The 20208-nt window shown below is 40.8% G+C and overlaps 1 protein-coding gene across 1 annotated transcript; it reads right to left on the reverse strand.

Moving 5' to 3' along the window:
- Nucleotides 1-18331: 18331 nt before the first annotated feature.
- Nucleotides 18332-18899, reverse strand: LOC148169322 (uncharacterized). Its single transcript, XM_088044139.1, has 3 exons — nucleotides 18864-18899; nucleotides 18547-18808; nucleotides 18332-18492 (listed from the first exon to the last, which is right to left on the reverse strand). Exons 1-3 carry the CDS (start codon nucleotides 18897-18899, stop codon nucleotides 18332-18334), a joined length of 459 nt encoding a protein of 152 aa, XP_087900265.1.
- Between the last annotated feature and the right edge of the window lie 1309 nt (nucleotides 18900-20208).

The following is a 20208-nucleotide window of genomic DNA, read 5'->3' on the forward strand; positions in this document are numbered from 1 at the left end:
GTTTTTCGAAGATGTTCTTCGTCTCCACGGGTTTAAGAATTTTTGGGGTCGATCTTTTCGACGTGCGTTTGGGGTTTTCATACCCTTCTTCTTTTTCTTCCTTGGAATGCCTCTTTTTTCCCTTCTTCTTTGTTTCACCCTCTTCGTGGACTTCCACGTCCATTTCCGGGTCGGAGTCGATGGGGGCCGAATTGGGGCTCAGCCGTTGAGGGGGCACCCGATGCGACGAGAAGTTCCCGTCGCATGGAGATCACTTCGATCAAGCGATCCAAGGTGTCCACCGACATGGCGTTGAGGTCCCAGCTTCCAGTTCCGGCCATTTCGAGAATGCGTTGGAGTTTGTGGCTTCGAATGCGAATTCATAGGTGATGGAAGACTCCGCGGTTCGCGGTTATCCCGCGGAGCGTATTCCGCCATCTACATTTACAAGGTGTTGAAGCAGGTCCATCCCGATACCGGTATCTCCAGCAAGACTATGTCTATCATGAACAGTTTCATATTTTTATGTTTGATTATTTTGGTGAATTTGTTTTGGGCGTTTTGAATAATTTGGATGTATTTTTCGAGACATATGTCTAGACTGTTGATGTCGTGAAATTCGCGAATTATGTTATTGTTCTCGTTGACATAGTCGCGGAATTTCTTCCAGTCCGTGTTTTTGTAGTCAGTCGTGCGTCGTGATCTATCCTCTTTAGTTTGTCGCGTCAGTTTAAAGCGTAGAGGATTGTGATCTGAGTTGAGTTCCGTCACTGTTTGCAGTTCTGTTATGTTTGTCATGCCTTTTGTTAGGACTAAATCTATTGTTGTCGGTGTACTTCCATTGAATGGAAAGTGCGTCGGTTCGTCAGTGTGTAACAAGTGGATGTCACCGTCTGTTGTGATGTCACGTAATGTTAGTCCATTTCTGTTGTTGGGTGGGCTGTTCCAGTCCGAGTGTCGTGCATTCAAGTTTCCCACCACAATTATGTTATTGTTTGTGAAGAATGCGTTCACGTCGTCATCGTTAATGTTGTTTAGCGGGCGGTTGTACACGCCAAAGACACAGATACCCGAGCTTAGTTTAATTCCTACATGTTCTATTGTAGTGTTTAATGAGTTCATTCTCGTATGCGGTATCGTGTCTTTGACTAGTGCAGCTACTCCGCCCGCACGTCCATTTGTTTGTCTGTCTTGTCTGTAAGTTCTATAGTTGTTTATGTAGAGTTTGTCGGTCTTTTTCAGTTTCGTCTCACCTACCAGCATTATGTCTATCTTGTGAATAGACATAAAGCTGCGTGGGGTCGTCAGTTTGATGTTAAGTCCGTTATAGTCGGGACAGATCATATCATACTACTTGCAAGATGTTCTCCCTTGCAGTTGGCGCACTTAGTATCCGGGCTCCTACAGTTTTTAATGTTGTGGGGCCCGCTACACTTCAAGCAGATCGTCTTGGCGGCACACATTGTTGTTGAGTGTCCCCATTGTTGGCAGTTGTGACATTGGAAAATAAATTTCTTATTAACATGTCTTTCCCAGACAACTTTTGTATGCATGATTACATAGTGTTTTGCATTTAGGTGCCTCAGGGTAACATCTTGTCTTGTAATGTCCATGACATTTGGTCTTATTGTCTTTTTCATTGGTATTACGGTGGTCGCAGGGATGTCCATTTCTTGGAGTTCAGCTAATAGATCCTCTGGGTCCGGGTTGGAATCTAATCCTTTCAAAACGAAAACGTGAGTCTTGTCTTCTTTTGGCATGTAGGTGTGGTGATTAATACTTTCAGTTTTAAGAGCGAAGCTTAAGTTTGACCAATCATCTTTGTTTGAAGTTTGGATCGTAGATTTCGGGTGTATTTAATTGTGAATCCTTTGCTGGTATTGATTTTGATAAGATCATTAAGCGCTGCGTAATTAACCGGCTGCCCGTGTAGTATTATTGGGGGTGGCGGTTTAGTGGTGGCTTTTTTTGGGGGTGAGATGTCCTCCGTTTCGCCTGTTGGCTTATTGTTTCTAAGCAGCTCGAATTTGTTAGCGGTGATTATAAGTTTTTCAGTGGTCTTCTTGGGTTGAAACGAAAGCTTCCTTTTTGGGGGAGATTTGAAGATGTCGTCTTCTTTCATATCGCTTAATTGAATATTGATGTCTGTTATTGACATTTCCATGTGTTTTGAGGTTAGAATTGTTGATATGCTAGATAAATTAGCGAGGTATTTTTCTGTGTGTTTAACTATTTTGCGGCCCGAGGGTCAGGTCAGGTCAGGTCAGGTTGCGGTTTTGTTGGAATTCTTTTTTCGTCGTATATTTTCGGCGTAGTTTGATGAGGTAGAATTTCCTGTGACGTGTCACAAGATTACACGTGCAATCGTATTGTGTTTGCACACTTGGTAGACACTATTGTTTGTTAAAGTCCGGGCTCAGCAGAGCGAAGGAGAACACTTAGCGCGGCGCGACTGGAGAGCGGCGCGCGGTGACACAAGGGAGCGGCAGTGTTACACAAAGCGGAGGTGCACTTTTACAAAGGCGGCTCGGCTCTTACAAAGAGAATATCGATCATCGATACACTTCTTCTCTCTTCGAGTACTGGAAGCAGTCTGGGGACGAGAACCAAATTCAAATTCAACAGTTTTTTATTTCAGTTGAAATTGCGCATGTCATCAAACTAAGATATTACATGTCACACTTAAGATTAATTAATGCTAATGTGTGGCGCTGATGCCTTAACCTAGCCTACATTTATTTTACAAATCTAAGATAATACATTTACTTCATGGCTCACCGCCAACCTTGGTTGCTTACATTTTTGGTGTTTGGCCTACTTATTGGTTACATTAATTTAGGGAAAATGAATTACGAACTAAAAACCCTAACCTTATTAGCTACTATGTACAAAAGATTATTAAAAACTATTTACAGTTGAGAGGTCCGGGGACATCTAGTCTGGTTACAATTTCCAGGGAGCTCCTGGGCTCCTGGTGCGGTATGGTCTAGTGGGGAGGTTTCAGGGGGCTCCGGGGCTCCTGATCCTCGGATTCATGTTCCAGGGGGCTCCTGGACTCCTGTTCCGATATGGTCAGTGGCTGGTTGGTTGCCGTTTACGGTTCTTCTTCTGCTGCCTTTTGCCTGTAACAAAAGTGTGAACTATTGTTAATTTACAGCTCATAGCCAGCGTCTCCCATTTTGGATAGAAGGTCTATGCAGACAAACAGCTTTTCTTGTTGAGACTGGCATTTTTCAAGTGCATTGTTCAGTTCTTTAAGTATTATGAGCAGATTTTTCATATTTACATTTTTGTTCAGCCTGGAAATTTCGGCGTTTATTTGACAAAATTCTGTCATGCTGCTTGTTTGAGGAATTGTTTTCATTGGTGTTTGACTTGTTTGAATTGGCGATTTTGCTGCGCTCGTTGAAGGCGTCGGCAAAGGCGGGAATGATTTATTGGTAAAGACAATGGACTCACCTGTTGGTTTCTTCGGCTGGGTCTACGGATTGACCTTTGGAATCGGCGCGGGGGCTAGTTTAGCCCTCTTGTTGGCGATCTTGTTTCTTCGTTCTTCTTGAATTTCTTCGAGACGAGTCACCTTTGCGAGGTAGACTTCGCAGCTGGTTTGGGATGCGGCGTGTCCTGTTTTGCCGCAGTTGGCGCACTTTGGTACGTAGGTCGGGTCGGGCTTATGGGGGCAGTCGCGCGTCCAATGGTATTGGGAGCACCGGACGCATGTTGGTTCGAGGTTGCAGTTCCTCGTGCCGTGGCCCCATGCCTGGCACCGGTGGCATTGCGTCAGCTTTTTCTTGTTGAGGTACTTCTCAAATCGAACGCGCACATTGAGTATCGCCGGGCACTTTCTGTTGAGAGACTCCTCTGTCTCGTTTGAATTCAGGGTGACGACGTAATGAGGCCTCTTCGTGTTGGGCCCCATTTTCTTCACACTCGTTGCTCCGATGTTGGTGGTCTTGAGCTCCGCAAGAACTGTTTCTGGTTCGGGGTTGTTATCAAGACCCTTGATAACGAATGATGTGGTTTTCAGGCTTTTAGGAGTGAAGGTGTGGAACTCCACTGCACCTGCCGTCAGTTTGCTTTTTATTGTTCCGTGAATTTCGGTGGTATTCGGGTACACAATGGTTTTCTCCCGTGTGTACCTCACCTGGTATCCATTGTTGCACTCGGCAAACAATTCTTTGATGCGTTGATGGGTCAGGTTCCGGCCGTGTATGATTATCGGCGGCGGTCTTCTTTCGTTCGCGGTCGCGGTGGTTTTTGGTCTGGAGGATGTCTCCTCCGTCTCCATGATGTCTTCTTCTTCCTCCTCATCGGAAGAGATTGGTTGGAATCTGTTGGCGTCGATTGGTACTGGCACGTACCTCACCTTTTGCTTCACTTTTTTCACTGTTTTCTTCGGCTTCAGCCAGTTGAGGCTCGAACTGGCCATGTTTTCCGTGGTCAGTGCAGGCTTAACCAGCCTGCGCTGTATTGAACTCGGTTTAATTCCGCTTGTTGTGAAAACAACACTAGGAACACGCTTCACTTTGTTAAAGGCACGTGGCACTTTGCACTTTGGTCACAACTTAAACACTGAGAGGGAGCTCTCTATCGCACGTCCGTTCGCTACGAGCGCTCGGACAAGACTGGACGAGAACCGGTATTTTACAACGTGGTATGGCCTGGTAAAATTTTATAAGACGGTACCTTGATTATTTTTTGTGATCGTTCGATTGTTTGAATGTGACCTATGTCTAATGTCGTCGAGTCGTTTAAGTATAATTTTTCCAAAAGTTTTTGAAATGGCGCTGAGCAAACTGATTGGCCTGTAGCTCGAGACTTCGGATTTCTTCTTTCCAGGTTTTGGGATTGGTATCACAATGGCTAATTTGAATTGCTGAGTTTAATGATTGAACTTGAACATGTAGTTGATAAGATACATGAGCTGAACTCGGGCTTTGCGACTGATGTTCTTAAGTGCGATGTTGTGTATTTCATCTTCTCCAGTTGCTTTGCCATTTGGGAGTTTCCTTAATATGCGTTTGATTTCCGAAGGGTTCGTCATTATTTCTTCTAGATACGTCTCGTCCTGTCTGTTTGTGGTCTGTGTCAGTTCAGTTATGTATTTGTCAATGTCTTTCTGTTGAGATGTTCAGCTGGGTTCGATCACATGGACGGATTGAAAGTAATTCGCGAATGTTTTGCCAGCTTATCGTGCCATTTTTTGTTTCTTTGTTGCGTGATCTCTATTTTGATTTTGCCATTGAGCGTAATCATAGCAATTTTGTCTTCGGCGTTGCCGCTTCTTCAATTTTGTCTTCGGTGTCGATTTCTTGCTCTGATTAGCTCCTTGATTTCTTCTGGGATCTTCTGATTTTTGCTGATGTCGACCATTTTTGTGTTTTTATTTCTGGCGACGGTAATGGCGTTGATTAGTTTCTGTGTCTCCTGCTCTAATTCTCTTGTGTTTTTGATTTTATTGTTAATTTGAATGTTTTTATCTAAATCTGTTCTGAATTTACCCCAATCCGTATATTTAAATGATCGAATTTGTTTTTTACGTGTTTCTTGCAACGATGTGTCTGTGGTAATCGTCACCGGTAAGTGATCGGAGTTGAGATCGTTGGTTGTTATTGCTTTTATGTATGAAGTGACATTTTTTATTAGGTAAAAGTCAATGGTGGTAGGATTTAGGCTGTTGTACGGTATGTGTGTATGATCATCAGGGTAGTTGATATTATTCGCTGTTTGGTCGAGAAATTTTTCCAATATTTTGCCGTTGGTTTCTGTTGTTGGGCTGTTCCATCTGACGCTCTTTGCGTTCAGGTCGCCTCCGAGAATAATTTGGTTGTCGATGCTAACAATTCTATTTAGTTCCTGAATTTTGAAGCGGTAGATTGGTCTGTTATACGCTCCGATAATTGTCGGTCCGCCATTTATTTTGATTGCAGCCATTTCTATGTTGTTGGGTGGTGTTTTGACTGTTTGGTAAGGGATGCCTCTTTTTGTTGCGATCAGGACTCCTCCTCTCGCTTGCGCCGTTGTGTCTCGATCTTGTCTTGTGATTGAGTAATTCGGTAATTTGAGTTTATCGTATTTGATGAGTTTTGTTTCGGTTATTATTAGTACATCTGTGATACACTGTTCTAGATATACTTTAAGTTCGTCTATTTTGTTGTGAACGCCGTTAGCGTTCCACGTCGTTATTGTTAGTTTACGGTTTATTGCAGAATACCTCGATAAGAGTTAGGAAAACGTCTTTTTTATCTTTAGCGGTGCTTAACTTTTCTTTTGAAGTTTTTACCATGTTAATTAATTGTTTTATGTCGACTGCGTCGCATAAATATATATATATATATATATATATCGGGCGGAATGAGAATGTGCGGGTAGCTTTTGCTACCCTTATATTCTAATCGGAAGGCCTGAGAGAGAACAGAGGGTTCTTTCTCAGTGATTCAAAACCTAGTGGTGAATTTGACTACTTCGCAGAAGAAGCCGATTCCCAGCAGGCGGGTTTTGTTTTTCGCGACGCGGACGCGGGGAAAAAACAAGGTCTGCGGGTTACCATGCAAAGCAGGGGAGAGACTTCTGTGGGAGGCGGTGCTCAGAGAAGCTGAGGACTGACTTTCACAGTGTCTTGGCGTGCATTAAAAACTGACATGCAAGAAAATTTGCGCAAAGCGCAAGACAAAAGGGAACGCTCTCACCAAATTAGGGGGCTCGTCGGAAGGTGCGGTGGTGTGGATTTCTTCTCCCATCACCTTCTAAGCAGCGCCATCTTGGGCCGCTTGCATCTAGAGGGACCTTCTTCATCGTAGTCGATGGCGAGTCGGACGAGTGGGTTGGGGTGATCTTCAGCTTTCCTGAAGGACCGGACCGCAATGTCGTAGAGAGACTCCCCCATGAGGGGGAGATCTGCTTCCCGGTGGAGTTGGGCGTTGCGGACGAACCATGGGGCGTTGAAGGTCTGTCGGAAGAATCGGTTTTGGAGGACCTCCAGCCGAAGCATGTTGGTGCGCGAGGGAGCGTGCGCCCAGGCGACCGATGCGTAGGTGATGGTCGGACGGATGATTGTTCGGAACGGCAGGAGTTTGTTGTTAGTTGACATCTTGCTGCGTCTGCAGATGAGCGATTGAAGCATTCCTATGGCCATCTTCCCCTTGTCTACGGCGTAGTCAAGGTGATGGCGGAAGTCGAGCTTTTGGTCGATGATGACACCCAGGTACTTCACCCTGTCTCTCCAGGGGATGACGCTGCTGAACATCCCGATCTCACCTTGTGGCTGAACTCTACGTCGTGTCACTAAGAGTGCTGTGCTCGTCGTCGCTTCCAGATGTTGGAGATCTGGGACGTTCGCAGCGTTGTGCTTGATGGCGCTTCTCACGTAGATGGCGGTGCCACCTCCACGTCCATTCGGCCTATCGGATCGATGAAGTGTGAATCCAGGAATTTTTGGGTCCCGAGACGCCTCTTGAAGCCTCGTCTCGCACAGAAGTACGACGTCCACTTCAAGTCGGTCCATGAATTCCTCAAGCTCGTTACGAGCTTGCCGGAGTCCGTTGGCGTTCCAGAACGCAATCTGTAGGGAAGAAGGAGTTAGTGAGGAACTACCCATTTAGCAGAGGAGCGATACAAACGCTGCCAGTTTCCTGGCGAGATCTTTTGTGTCCTTGGCTTGGGTGATGGCCTCCAGGAGTTGGTTCTTCTGGAGGGCGAAGTTCCCTTCTTGATTCTTCGCCGGTGTTCCTCCTTTGACCATCTCGGCCCATGAGATGGTTTCGGGGGCGGCGGGGGTCCTGGGGGCGGCGGTGGCGGTCCTGGGGGCGGCGGCGGTGGTCCGGGGAGCGGCGGCTGCTTGCGTCCTCTTCGGCATCGGGGGGTTCCTCGCTGGTTTCGGGAACTTGGAGCACCCCTTGTAGTTGGCCGTGTGAGTGCCACAACAATTCGCGCACTTGGCGGGGGCGGTTCTGGGTTTCTGGCATTCCCCAGAACGGTGTTCACCTGCACACTTCACGCAGCGCGGCTTGGCAGGGCAGTGTGTCTGCGAGTGGTGGAAGCGTTGGCAGCGGTGGCACTGACTGGTCGCTTCCTTCTTGTGGGGCTTCTCCACCTTGACGGAGATGGCCTCGAACATCCTGGTCACGCGGTGGATGTTCTCCGTCTGGTTTTCTGGGACCTCAACCAGGACCAGGGGGAGCTTCCTTCCCTGGCGATGCATCCTGCTGGCGCGCAGGGCTGGGATGCCGGTCTTCAGCAGGTCCTGGAGGACCTCTTCGGAGGAGATCCCGACTGGGACTCCTCTGATGACGGCCCTTGCCGGTCGGGCTTCGGGGAGCGAGTAGGTGAAGGACTTCACCTTCTCTTGTTCCAGCAGTCGAGTGAGACTCTTGAACTCCTCCGACGAAGCCGTCTGGATCCTCATGCCGCCGTCAGCGGTATTTGTATGTAAATAGGAAGAATTATCATTCCATTAATACCCAATTGGTGACTAAACATTAAATATTGAAAGTAAAATTTAAAAAATATTGTTATTTGTAGATATGTGATGGAAAACTTAAAATATTAAACGTAAATGCGAGGTACCCTGGTAGCACACACGACTGCTTTATATGGAATAATAGCTACGTGAAACCTTTGATGGAAACCCTTCATCAACAAGGACACAGATCATTTTTCTCTTGGGTTAATAATATTTACCTTACGTTAATTCTCATGATATGTATAATTTACTATTTAGGTGACTCCGGATACCCTCTTAGGAGTTATTTACAAACTCCAATTGCTAATCCTTTGCCTGGTACACCGGAGTTATTGTTTAACAACAGATTAAAAAGTGTGCGATCATTGATTGAAAGATGTAATGGAGTACTGAAGATGCGATTTCGGTGCCTTCTAAAACACAGAGTATTACATTATGTTCCGGAAAAAGCTTCTGATATAATCAAAGCATGTGCGGTTTTACACAATGCGTGTATTGACAACAACCTTCCGGAGGTATTACCAAATGAAGAAGATAGAAATTTGGATTTTGGAATATTCAACCAAAGTCACAACGATGAGAAAATAATAAGACGAATCAATCCTGAATTAATCCAAGGAAGGCAAATGAGAAGATTTTTAATTCAACACTTTTTTAATTAAATAAACTGTTATTTATTAATGTACCTATTAACCCTTCGTCGGGCGTCTATCAAAAACTGCATAGTTCTGGCGCGGTGTGCTTGACGAGCTCAATTAAATAAATTAATAATTTAATTTTTTTCAATTAAATTTAAGACAAAATTATTAATGAATTATCTTTATTTGAATGTTTCAAAGCAAATTTTAACAAAATATTATTGAAAAAATATTTTTGTTCATTTAAATCTAACTAAAAACTAGAGGACTCGAAATTTAAAAAGTTAAAAAGTTTCTTGTCTCTTTAAAAAATAATTTTTGTATTATAAACAATAAGTAATGAAAAAAAAACGTAGAAAATATGGTTCACAGAACCTATTGAAATAATTTTAACCCGAATCTTCGTCCTCCGGCTGGTTTAAATTCGGAAGCTCAGAGCCTGAAAAACAGGGCTCACACAGCATATTTGCATGGGATAAGCAAACTCCATCCTTGCAATTTTTGCAATTGTAGTTCGATAATTTTCTTTTACCCGACTCTAAGCTACAGGAAGTACATTTTCTTCTCTTCTTGGGAGTTGGAGGTGACTTTTCGCGATCATCTTTAGGAAAAAGCGTTTCAACCGTATTTGTACATTGGTGTGAACTCCGGTTGTCATCTGGCTTCTTCGCTGCATCTCACCAATCATCAGTTCATGAGCCAACCGCTTTAAATATTGTCTGCGATTCATTGGTTCCAACTGATTTCCAAGGTAAACAATTTGAGAATTAATGCTTGCTATGTTTAACATGGCAAAGTAGATTACCATGGGCCAGCGTTTCATGTTACGGTGAACATTGTAATTAGCACACATTTGATCGGCTGTATCCACACCACCTTTAGTGTAATTGTAGAAAGTAATCATTTGAGGTTTCATCTTATCACCAGTGCTAGGATTAATGGCGTCATCAGAGTGAAGAGAAGATAAAAGGATAACATTTTTTCCTTTACTCGGAATGTACGAAACCAGCGTAAATCCATCATTAAAACCAAACCTACTGGTATATTTTTCTCTTCCTTTGACGTCAACAAAAGGCAGGACTCTTTTGTTTTTACGAACTGTGCCAACATATGACAGCTTTTCTTTTTTCAATTCTTTGATGAGATTAAAATCTGTAAACCAATTATCGGCTGTAATGTTGCGACCAGATCCAAATAATGGTTTTGCCATCCTCTTCACGACTTCAGAGGGCTTATTGCTTACGCAGAAAGGACCCTCAGGTTGTTTTCCTGCATATATTTCCAAGTTGTAAACATACGTTACTCGTGCATCAACAAGGGCGAACATTTTTATGCCATATTTATTTGGCTTCGAAGGAATATATTGACGGAAAGAGCACCGCCCTCTAAAACCCGGAAACATCTCGTCGATGGTAACATTTTCACCAAGGGAATAGGAGCTTTGACAATTAGCTACAAATTTTTCGAATACGTCACGAATTGGTGCAAGACGATCTAATGCTTTGCGTTCACTTCGAGTAGCGATGTCATCGAAACGTAAACAACGAAGTAAGGTTTTAAAACGTTTCATATTCATCACCAGACCAAATTTTTCGATTCCATCTCCCTCCTGACCCCAAAGTTCTTCAAGACATAGACGATTCGATTTATATACACCAGCCAAGTACAACAAACCAATGAATGCTTTAATCTCAATTATATTTGTGTATTCAATATCTCTTTCTCTGCTGTAATTTTCTTTGACAGTGTCCATGTATTGATTTGTATATAAAACAATTGTTTCTAAAGTCTCGTCAGTGAAAAATTTTTGCCAGCATTCTAGCGGAGGAGTTTTAGCGGTGCGTGCAGATCCTTTGACTCCAGGAAGGTAAACTTTTTGCCGATGAATTGGAGTACGGCGTTTCGGAGATGGTGGTGTCTTATTCCATTTTGTATTTTTATCTCTTCCTAAATAGAAATTTTTAGTTAGAGGTACTTCATCCTCTTCACTTGAATCTTGACCCTCCTGTTTCGTACCCGAATCATTTTCTGCCACCTCCACACTATCCTCTTCATCAATATCACTTTTATCACCGATGTCATCAGCAGGATATTCTGTTTCATTACTTAGCAATAATTCTCTAATTTTATTGGCATCATTTGAATTTTGAGGATCCAAAGTTTTTTTGCGCGGCATTTTCAGTAGAATCTAACCTAAAATTGAATATATATATATATTATGCAGTTATCAAATAAGAAGTAAAATATTTAAAAACAGAAAACAATGATTTTACTAACCAAAATAAAAATCCTGACGAGATAGGGCGCGCTGTGCTTCTTAGGCCAAAAAAGTAACTTTACCTAAAAAACTATATAATTTATTTTCAAATACGCTGAATAAAACATATTCAATAATATTTAGTAATTATACTAACATTCAAAATTGTAACGAGATCGGGCGCGGTGTGCTTCATAGGCCAAAATCGCTCGCTATGCTCCCAGAGGGCGCGGTAAGCAAAGTGAGCATACGTATCACGTAGAGCATCACAAGTTAAGAAGCTAACAGTGGAGGGGGTCTCAGCGGCAAATGAAAGAGAGGGAACAGACGAGAATAATAATTGCTGTGCCTGAGAGATCAGCCGCGCCCGACGAAGGGTTAAGTTACAAACTTTAAATTAAACTTTAAATACAATAAAACTTTAATTTACAAGAACGATAATTTGTTTTTAAACTTTTGTTAACACAGTTGAAAAATTAGTATTATAAATTTTATATTTATATACAACCATTACAGTAGACCAAAAAAAGTTTCAAAATAAATTATTAGGGCAAGTATATAGAGTTGTAAATGCTGTTGAAATATTTTATATTTAATATAAAATTCATGATACTAATTTTTCAACATTAACAATTAATTTTCTCAGCATTAACAATTCTATCTACTTGCACTAATAATTTATTTTGAAACGTTTTTTGGTTTACTGCAATTGTTTGCAAATACTTAAGTTCTTTGTTATAATACTTTTGTTTCATGATTAATTTTCTATCTATTTGGTTTCCCAACTTGTTCGACGCCGCAATGGCATTGTCAAGTCTTTTTGTGGCAACTAATCTCTTCTTATTTTGTAGTTGATTTTTATCTGTCTGAGTTGAAGGATCTGCTTCAAGTGTTTTTGATGTTTGAGTCATGTCTTCGGTTATTTTTACCTCTTCTGGTTTGTCGAGTTTCTTTGCATTTTTTGAATAAGTTGTGGTCAAAGCTTCGGCAAAATTAGAGGCATGTCCCATTCAAAAACTACTGCCGTTTCGGTAGTTTCGGTATGACCTTCCGCTGCAATTACGCTGTTGAGGGCTGCCACCCGTTCTTCAAAAACTGTCAATTCCTTGTTAATTGGGCTACCTCCTCCTGTGGCCCTCTGATGATGTTTAATAGCGCTTTTCTTGCCTTTTAGACAACTTTGTAAGTTTTTCCATGTCTAAAATAAAGCTAATCAATTTTTGTTTTTGTATTTTTTCTTAACAAGTTGACGATGACGGTATGAACTGAATTAAGTTATATGTTTGAACGATTGTGGAAATGTTGAGGCTTCGTACTTCGGCACTTATTAATAATATAGTGCCAGAATGATTAACAATACCTTCCTCCAATCTTTCCAGTCTTTAAAGGCGCCCAGTTTGGCATTTGAAACTTCACTGCATTCTTTCCATAGCTCCTGTGCTTTTTTATATGTAAAATCGGCAGTAAACTTGCCTTGTTTCAAAATCAGATGATTTTCCATGAAGTTTAGCAAATACTCCCTTTGTTCGACACTAACCCGTGAGTTGTATTTCTTTCGGTCATTTTCGATGAATTGGATTCCGTTTGACAAACTAATTTCTGAGATAATAAACTTGACATTAAATTTTTGCGATGTTGCCAAATTAATATTTAGACCGCTCTAATACACCGTATTTCAACTGAAACTGTGGCCCCAATTTTGGTGGCGACAAGTGTATGTAAGTGCAGAGTGTATCTAGACAGCTAGTGATTTTATTTAAAATTGGTAATGGTTTAAAAATTGGGAGAGCTGTCAAAATTTGTTTGTTACAATTATTGCCATTATTTGTCAAATCAGGAATTTGTTGGAAAAGTAAAAGATTTACGTCCCATTCGATGCAGAGGGAATAGTAAAGAAGGACTACGATGTGCTATGCGTGATCTTTAACTTAAAAAACAAAAATTGTAAATAAAACACTTGTGTATTTCCGAATTTTACTGTGGTTTGACCGTTTTGGATTCGTTTAATTGCTCGTAAGTTTAGAAACAAAGCAAGTGGAACTAATGAATATGTTTGAATAAAAACGAAATGACGACGTTATCAACATCTCAAATTTCGAAGATTCTTTTTGTTTCATGTGCAACGGTCGGCAATTATTGACATCTCAATGTAAGGATTTTAATAAATCTAAATGAGCCAAGTCATAAAATAAACATTTTATTTGCACCCAGTGCATTTTCTTTTCAAAATGTGGAAATAAACTTGCGAGAAATCTCGCCTGAGTTTCTGTCGGACAGTGCTGTTCTAATGTAACTACCGCTGGAAGTTGACTCTCTGGAACTCGCAGAAATTCTCGCGCGAGCAATTTTCTCTCCAGTGTATACAAGCATTTTTGATCTTGCTCAAGTTCTTTCAAATAAGGGGTTTGTGAGAAAACTGCAAAAACCAGAACTCACCAGATTCTCGCGAGATAAACTCGCATTATTTATTGCAAACAGTGTAAACACATAAGCAAGAACTCGCGCTAGAAGTGTCGCAAGATTCTCTCCAATCTACCTATATTTCAAGCTTTAAAGTGTTAAGAACTGACACGATTAGATTAGTGTTTGTCAATATTTCAGATATTAACAGCAAACCCAACAAAAGTAAAAATGTAACTAGGTGATACAGTCCTATACACAATTTCGTGTACAGTCCCAAAATTTGGGCATGTGTTGAAGTTTTACCACAGATTCAGTTAAAATATATTAGTGCACTTTTTAGTCTGATGATCGAGAATACAATATCTTTGATACCACACTGATTTTCGCGAACTAAAAATTCAGTGCACTAAACTTTTAGTGTGATTTCGAGAATCGCACCCTTGTTTCTAAATTGTTATTAACCCATTAACGCCCGCTACCAGAAATAATAATTGTTTTTTCATTAATTTTACATATGAGGTTTAGTTCAGATACCTGAGTGATCCTACATAAAAATTTTGAAAAAAAATGTTTGTCTTCTATTTTTTCTAAGCTGTCCTATATATAGGACACTGGGCAGATTCATGTAGAAACGTTCATTAAATAAATAGAGGTAATATATTTTACTGACCAATATAACATGACTCAAAACCTTCTATGCTGGGTTGTATATTATATTTATAACAAAAAAAAATTTTTTTCATAAATTTTCCCCTCACTCCTTACGTAAGGTGCAACCCCTAGAGTCTGAGCTTTTCGCAACAAACAAGTTTCGCAACAATTCTTCGAAAATCAAAAGCGACAAAAATTTTGTGGGATAGATTATATAAAATTCGTGTATAGATAATTGTTATCATTATTGTGATAACCGTCCTGGACCACTTTTCATTTTCTAATTTGAATGGAATATTTATCTGGTAACCAGTCGTTTTGTTCAATTCCTCTCATAATTGGTAAGAATTTTTTAAATACATGATTGGAGGTCCGGCTTTTTTTTCTACTAATTCTAGCCTTAAAGGCTTAATTGGAAAAATTTGAGATTGAAAACCTGCTCATTTCATCAAATCGGTGATCATAAGTACCTCTTTTCAACACCATATGGTTGGTTCTAAGTGTAATAAATTTAAAACTTTTGCGACTCATAAAGTTTTTTAAAAAATGCTACGAGTTATATTAGACATTTGGAAGTCTTTTGATCGACCAGAGTTGATTTTTGCTTTATTTTTATGTCCAAATCTTACTCATGTATGTCAATTTCTAGGTTTCCCTGTATATTATATAATCATCCCCCCTCCCCTATGAAGACTATCATCCCCTTCATAGTTAAGAATAAAATTGTTTGCATTGGTAAAGCAATATGCAAAAATTCGACAAGAAAAATATGCGCAGACATACTTCTGTAAACTTAACGAATCCGCCCAGTGTCCTATATATAGGACAGCATAATTAACGACCTATTATTACTATGTAAAAGGCAGAAAATATGTAGAAAATATGTGGTTTTGTTAAGATTGAACCTTACATGTAATAATCCATACGTCAAATTATATATTCAGTTTATCATTTTACAGCAAAAAAATTAAATACGGTGAAGTGACAAATGCACTGAAAACCGAGGTTTTTTAATTTTTTTTTTGCTAAAAACATGTAACAGTCAAATTTACGAGGAATATAACAATATAACGCGCATCCAACGGCGCGAAGGTGGAGAGTTTTTGTGACGATCGTCAACACTTTTTCTGGAGTATCGCGAGTTGAAGGTTTCACCTTGGTCTTCTTTCTTTTCCGTTTTGGTGATCGTACTGGGAAGAACGCATCCAGGGAAGCGCTGTATAAAAGCCTCAAAAGTGGTAATTGTGTGCGAAATCCTTTTGGTGGCAAACGACGGCGTCGGATTTGACAGCGTAATACCCTAGTTTGGGCCAGTGAAGTGCCCTCGACTGCGGTCGGATTTTGGGAGCGTTCCAGAACCACCCCAAGACATTAAATCTTTGAGGCCGCCCACCATACAAAGGTCTCTCTCCCTCCCCCTCTCTCTTTCTCACCCCTCGTGTTTCGGGTCTATCTCATCTCCATAATATCTGGGCGACGTCGTTCAACGTCGTGGATAATATCCATCTCGGCTCCCACCGATTCCAGGAGTGGTCCGTGGGGTGCAGAAGGGCAAGGAGTCGAACTCATCCGCCAGAGGACGTCCCAGCGTGATTGGAGATAAGATTTTAGTACCATTTTAATTGATTAAGTCCTTCAGACGTTTTAAATTTAAGTTTTGTTCTTTGTCCTTCAGACTTTAAGTTTAATTTTTTTTGTTTGTCCTTCAGACATAAGATCAACTTTACGAGTATTCAAATTTGGGATAGTTAAGGTTCGTCACTTGTTTGTCGCGGGCGCGAGCGGAGGCCGAAATTTGCAGCTGCGATTTTCGCGAAGTGCGCCTAGAGGTGATTGCGCCAAGCAGTCAAAGCGCTAACCGGTTAATTTGAATATTTTGTTTTTTTGTTGACATTTTATTGTTTTTGTAGTATTTTGTTTAGATTGTAACGATTCGCCTTTGTTCTTTTATACTTCAACTTCGTAGTCATTATATAGATTTTTGTTGAGACTCTGTTTGCCGTTATTCCTCATCTCAACCCCCTATACACTAACAAGGTAAGTTTTCGGGTTTTTAACAAGCCTAGTGGCGCTGAGTTTTGGTACCGAAAACCCGTGGCGCCCTTCTGGTATTTTTTTTTGGTTCTTGAACCCCCGCCTCCCGTCAGGGTTGGCCGAGCCGGTAACCAAAACGCGCGCTAGGCCTGAGATTGCGTCACAAACTGAAACAACCATTTGCTTGAAAAAAAATGTTAATGGAAAGTCAAAAGACAGTAGTTTATGGTAAAAATTAAAACATACCGAAAAAACAATTCTAAAGTACTTTAAAAAAATTGTAAACTGGCTGTCCTATATATTGGACACTGGGCGGTAATGGGTTAATATTATTCACTTGGATATTATTGTTATTGTGTGCTAATTCATCCCGCTGGTGATAGAGTCACTGTATTGTTATTTCCCATCACCACGCGCCTACGTTTTAATACACGTTGTGCTGATAGTAAGTTTCTTTTTTATTTTGTTTCCTCGTGTCGTACTACCTTCGGGTTTGGGTACTTCCCTGGACCCGTAGTCACGCTTCAAACTTGTGGCGCTCACCCTTCCATCTAATTGTACCCTCCTTCTTCACTGGGGTAGTCGTGACCGGGACCGCGAGGAAAGTTCGGGGAAGGTAAGGCTCGAGGAGCAAAGTACGTTACACTAGCTAAAACTAAGCCCATAACTCCTCATCATCCATAAAGATGGGGAGTTGGACAATCTTGTAGCGCTCCTTTTTTGGTTCAAAGGGCGGCTGCCACGGATCCTTAGGGAGAGGAGGTGATGCCACCAGGGCAGTCCGACACTTAGCCAAATGTTTGGCTAAGTTTATGGACTTCATCCAATGGTTCTTTATCAGACCACATGAAAAAAGTAATTAACCTTTGTTAATAATTGGAGAACTTCTTACATAACAGCTTTTTCAAGTTGCACATGATGATAGTGTTGTGTCGACTGACTATCAACTGATATTAATGAGGGTGTTATGCTAAAATATATTTTTTATTTTATTAATATAAAAAAAAATCTATTTTAACCAAACTCAATCTGAATTGTGGTTGATTCACATTCTATTAGATCGGTAATTCTTTTCAAGGCTCTTTCCCTTTGTTTGGTTGTCCTAAAAAAAGTTTAACTGGTGGTTTTGCACACCGTTGTACAAGTTTCAACCCATGAGGTATCACTTCTTTGCATCCATTCAAATGTCTTTCCCTAAAGGCCATCATTGATCTTTCTGCATCTGTTAGTTCGATAATAATTATGTCATTTGCTACTGTTAGACTTGCATAAAACTACTCATCCACAACATTAACGCGAACTTGCTGTTGTTTCATTTTGTCAAAACGACACTCTTGTATTTTCACCCACCCTTTTAGTTTTATAAGAAGTCCCCTCTTTTGTTGAGAAGGACTTTAGCCAGACGGTTCAAGGAGTTTTAGTTTTCTTTAGTGCATCCACATCGACTTTGATTCAATTCGTAGTGCATCCGCATCCGTGATATTTCTGAAAGTATCCTTGCAAATTAGTGAACAAAAAAAGGTTAAACAATGAGTAATATGTATTGTTATAAAGTTTGGGAAGATGAAGAGGAAGAATTCATCTGCAAATGGTGTATTAAGCTACAACAAAAAAATTGGTTGACCCTTTATCATATACATTCAGTCGAACCAACTCGTTATCAGTGCTATCATTGCAATTTAATCATATGTGATGAGAGATCAAAAAGTTGTTGGGGTGAAGATGAGTGCCAGTGTATTGTAACGTTTTCTCTTTATTATTTTTACAACTGTCCAAAAACAAAACTTATTATTATTCCAAACTAGCCTACTCATCACATACTAGCCTACTATCGTCACACTCTCCCCCTCTTAATTTTCAACGTCCTCGGAGAATACTTCTTCTCTACCTCTATATGGAAACAAACCATCACTTCGGTTTATTATTGCGGCTCATGCGGATTCTGAATACTACATCATTGAAACATTTCAAAATCTCATACGGCCCTTCCCAGTCTTTCTGGAGCTTTGGACATCTTCCTTTTTTTTCTTTTAGGATTGAAAAACCAAACTTTGTCGCCTTCTTTATACCTGGACCCCGTAGCTCGAAGATCGTATCTCGCCTTCACTCTGTTGCTGCCGTACTGATGTTATTTCTGCCATCTTCATGAAAATTCCATAAGTCTTTCTGCATTTTGTTAACCCATTCTGGCAAAGTTTGTTCCAATTCTTCAGGTAATTGACCAACAACTACATCTATAGGTAGCCGATGCTCTCTTCCAAACATCAATTTTGCAGGTGTAATTCGCGTAGTTTCATTTACGGCAGTTCTATACGCCATCATGCAAAGAGTGATTTTCTCGTTCCAGTCACCTTGGTTCTCATCGACGAATTTTTGAAAGGTAATCTAAAATTGTTCTGTTGAACCTCTCAACCATTCTATCTAATTGTGGGTAAAGTGCAGTCGTTCTTGTTTTATTAATGCCCAGGATTTTCATAACTGAAGAAAATAACCCTGATTCATAGTTTCGCCCTTGATCTGAATGAATTTCCATTAACACTTACTAAATCTTGAGCAGGCTCTCTCGCTTCGATAGTTGAGAGGTCCGAGTATTTCGCTTTGGGCGCTTCTCCTCCGAACCGGAAAGATCGAGGCGTTTTTTGGCTCGATTTTCGGATAGAGGACCCTTTCCTCCAACAAATGCGCGAGGTTTTGAGTCTTTGGGCGCTTCTGGGGCCGTTTTCTCGATTTTTAAAAAACCTTTGGTCTATCGACGATTGACATTTCAACTTCATGTTGGTGGCGCTGGTGGCGCTGCTGTCATATGTTTACGTTTTCCACCGGTTTTCTGCTTGAAGATGTTGTTATGTCATGTGCAACTGGTTTTGGGAATTCTTTTCGCTCTTCAAAGGACACGATTTCCAAAAAAAAAACAACCGTTTTTTTCGTCCGACGATTGACATTGACATTGACATTTCGACGTTGGTGGCGCTGGTGTCGTGATTCGGCCAATGAGCTTCCGCCACGTTCAGTGGATCAAAAACCCATCGCATTGAAAAAAATTCGATCCTGTGACAGTTGGCATTGCTCACATTTTGTGTTTTACGTGCTGCCTATGCAATCTAAACTCGAAACGACGCATTTGTGAGGTTAAAACACCTAACTGTGTAGTTTCAAATAGTAGAAAAACTTGAAGATCTTTGAATATCACAACAAAATGAGAATTTGAACAACCTTCATTGAAGTGAAGCAGACACGTATTGAGAACAGAAGGGCAAATGGAAATGGACGAATGAAACGAAAGGCAACAAACATGAAAATCCACGTTTTTGAGGTTAAGAGCCCCCTTTCCAGCAGAACAGACAGATGCGATTCCCACAATAAAATCCTTTATTCATCGACAGTCAAGCCTTGAAAGACAACGGAACAATCGTAACAATCTGTTCTGAGTGAGGTATTTTCTTTCACATTATTAATGCTGTTATTCTGAAGTCAAACTTTTTCCCATCAGAAACACCGCACTGCGTGGTTTCAATGACGGACAACATTTTTGAAGATATTTTATGCGTCACAAACTCTTATGGAAGGTAACAGAAAAACATGGAGATCTTTAGACATCAGCAACATAATGGGAGGTTGAACAACTTAAGGAATCACAACCTCTTTTGGAAAGTTGCAGAGAAACGTAGAGATCGTTTGTGTTGTAATGATCTGTTTTGAGGTATTTTCGTTTGCATTGTCAAGGCTGTCATTCTGAAGTCAATTTTTCGGAAACTCCTCGCTGTGCGGTTTGATTGGAGAACTTT

Source organism: Gnatocerus cornutus, chromosome 8 (genome assembly GCF_029298725.1).
Source record: "Gnatocerus cornutus isolate USDA-ARS CGAHR chromosome 8, icGnaCorn1.1, whole genome shotgun sequence".
Lineage (NCBI taxonomy): Eukaryota > Metazoa > Arthropoda > Insecta > Coleoptera > Tenebrionidae > Gnatocerus > Gnatocerus cornutus.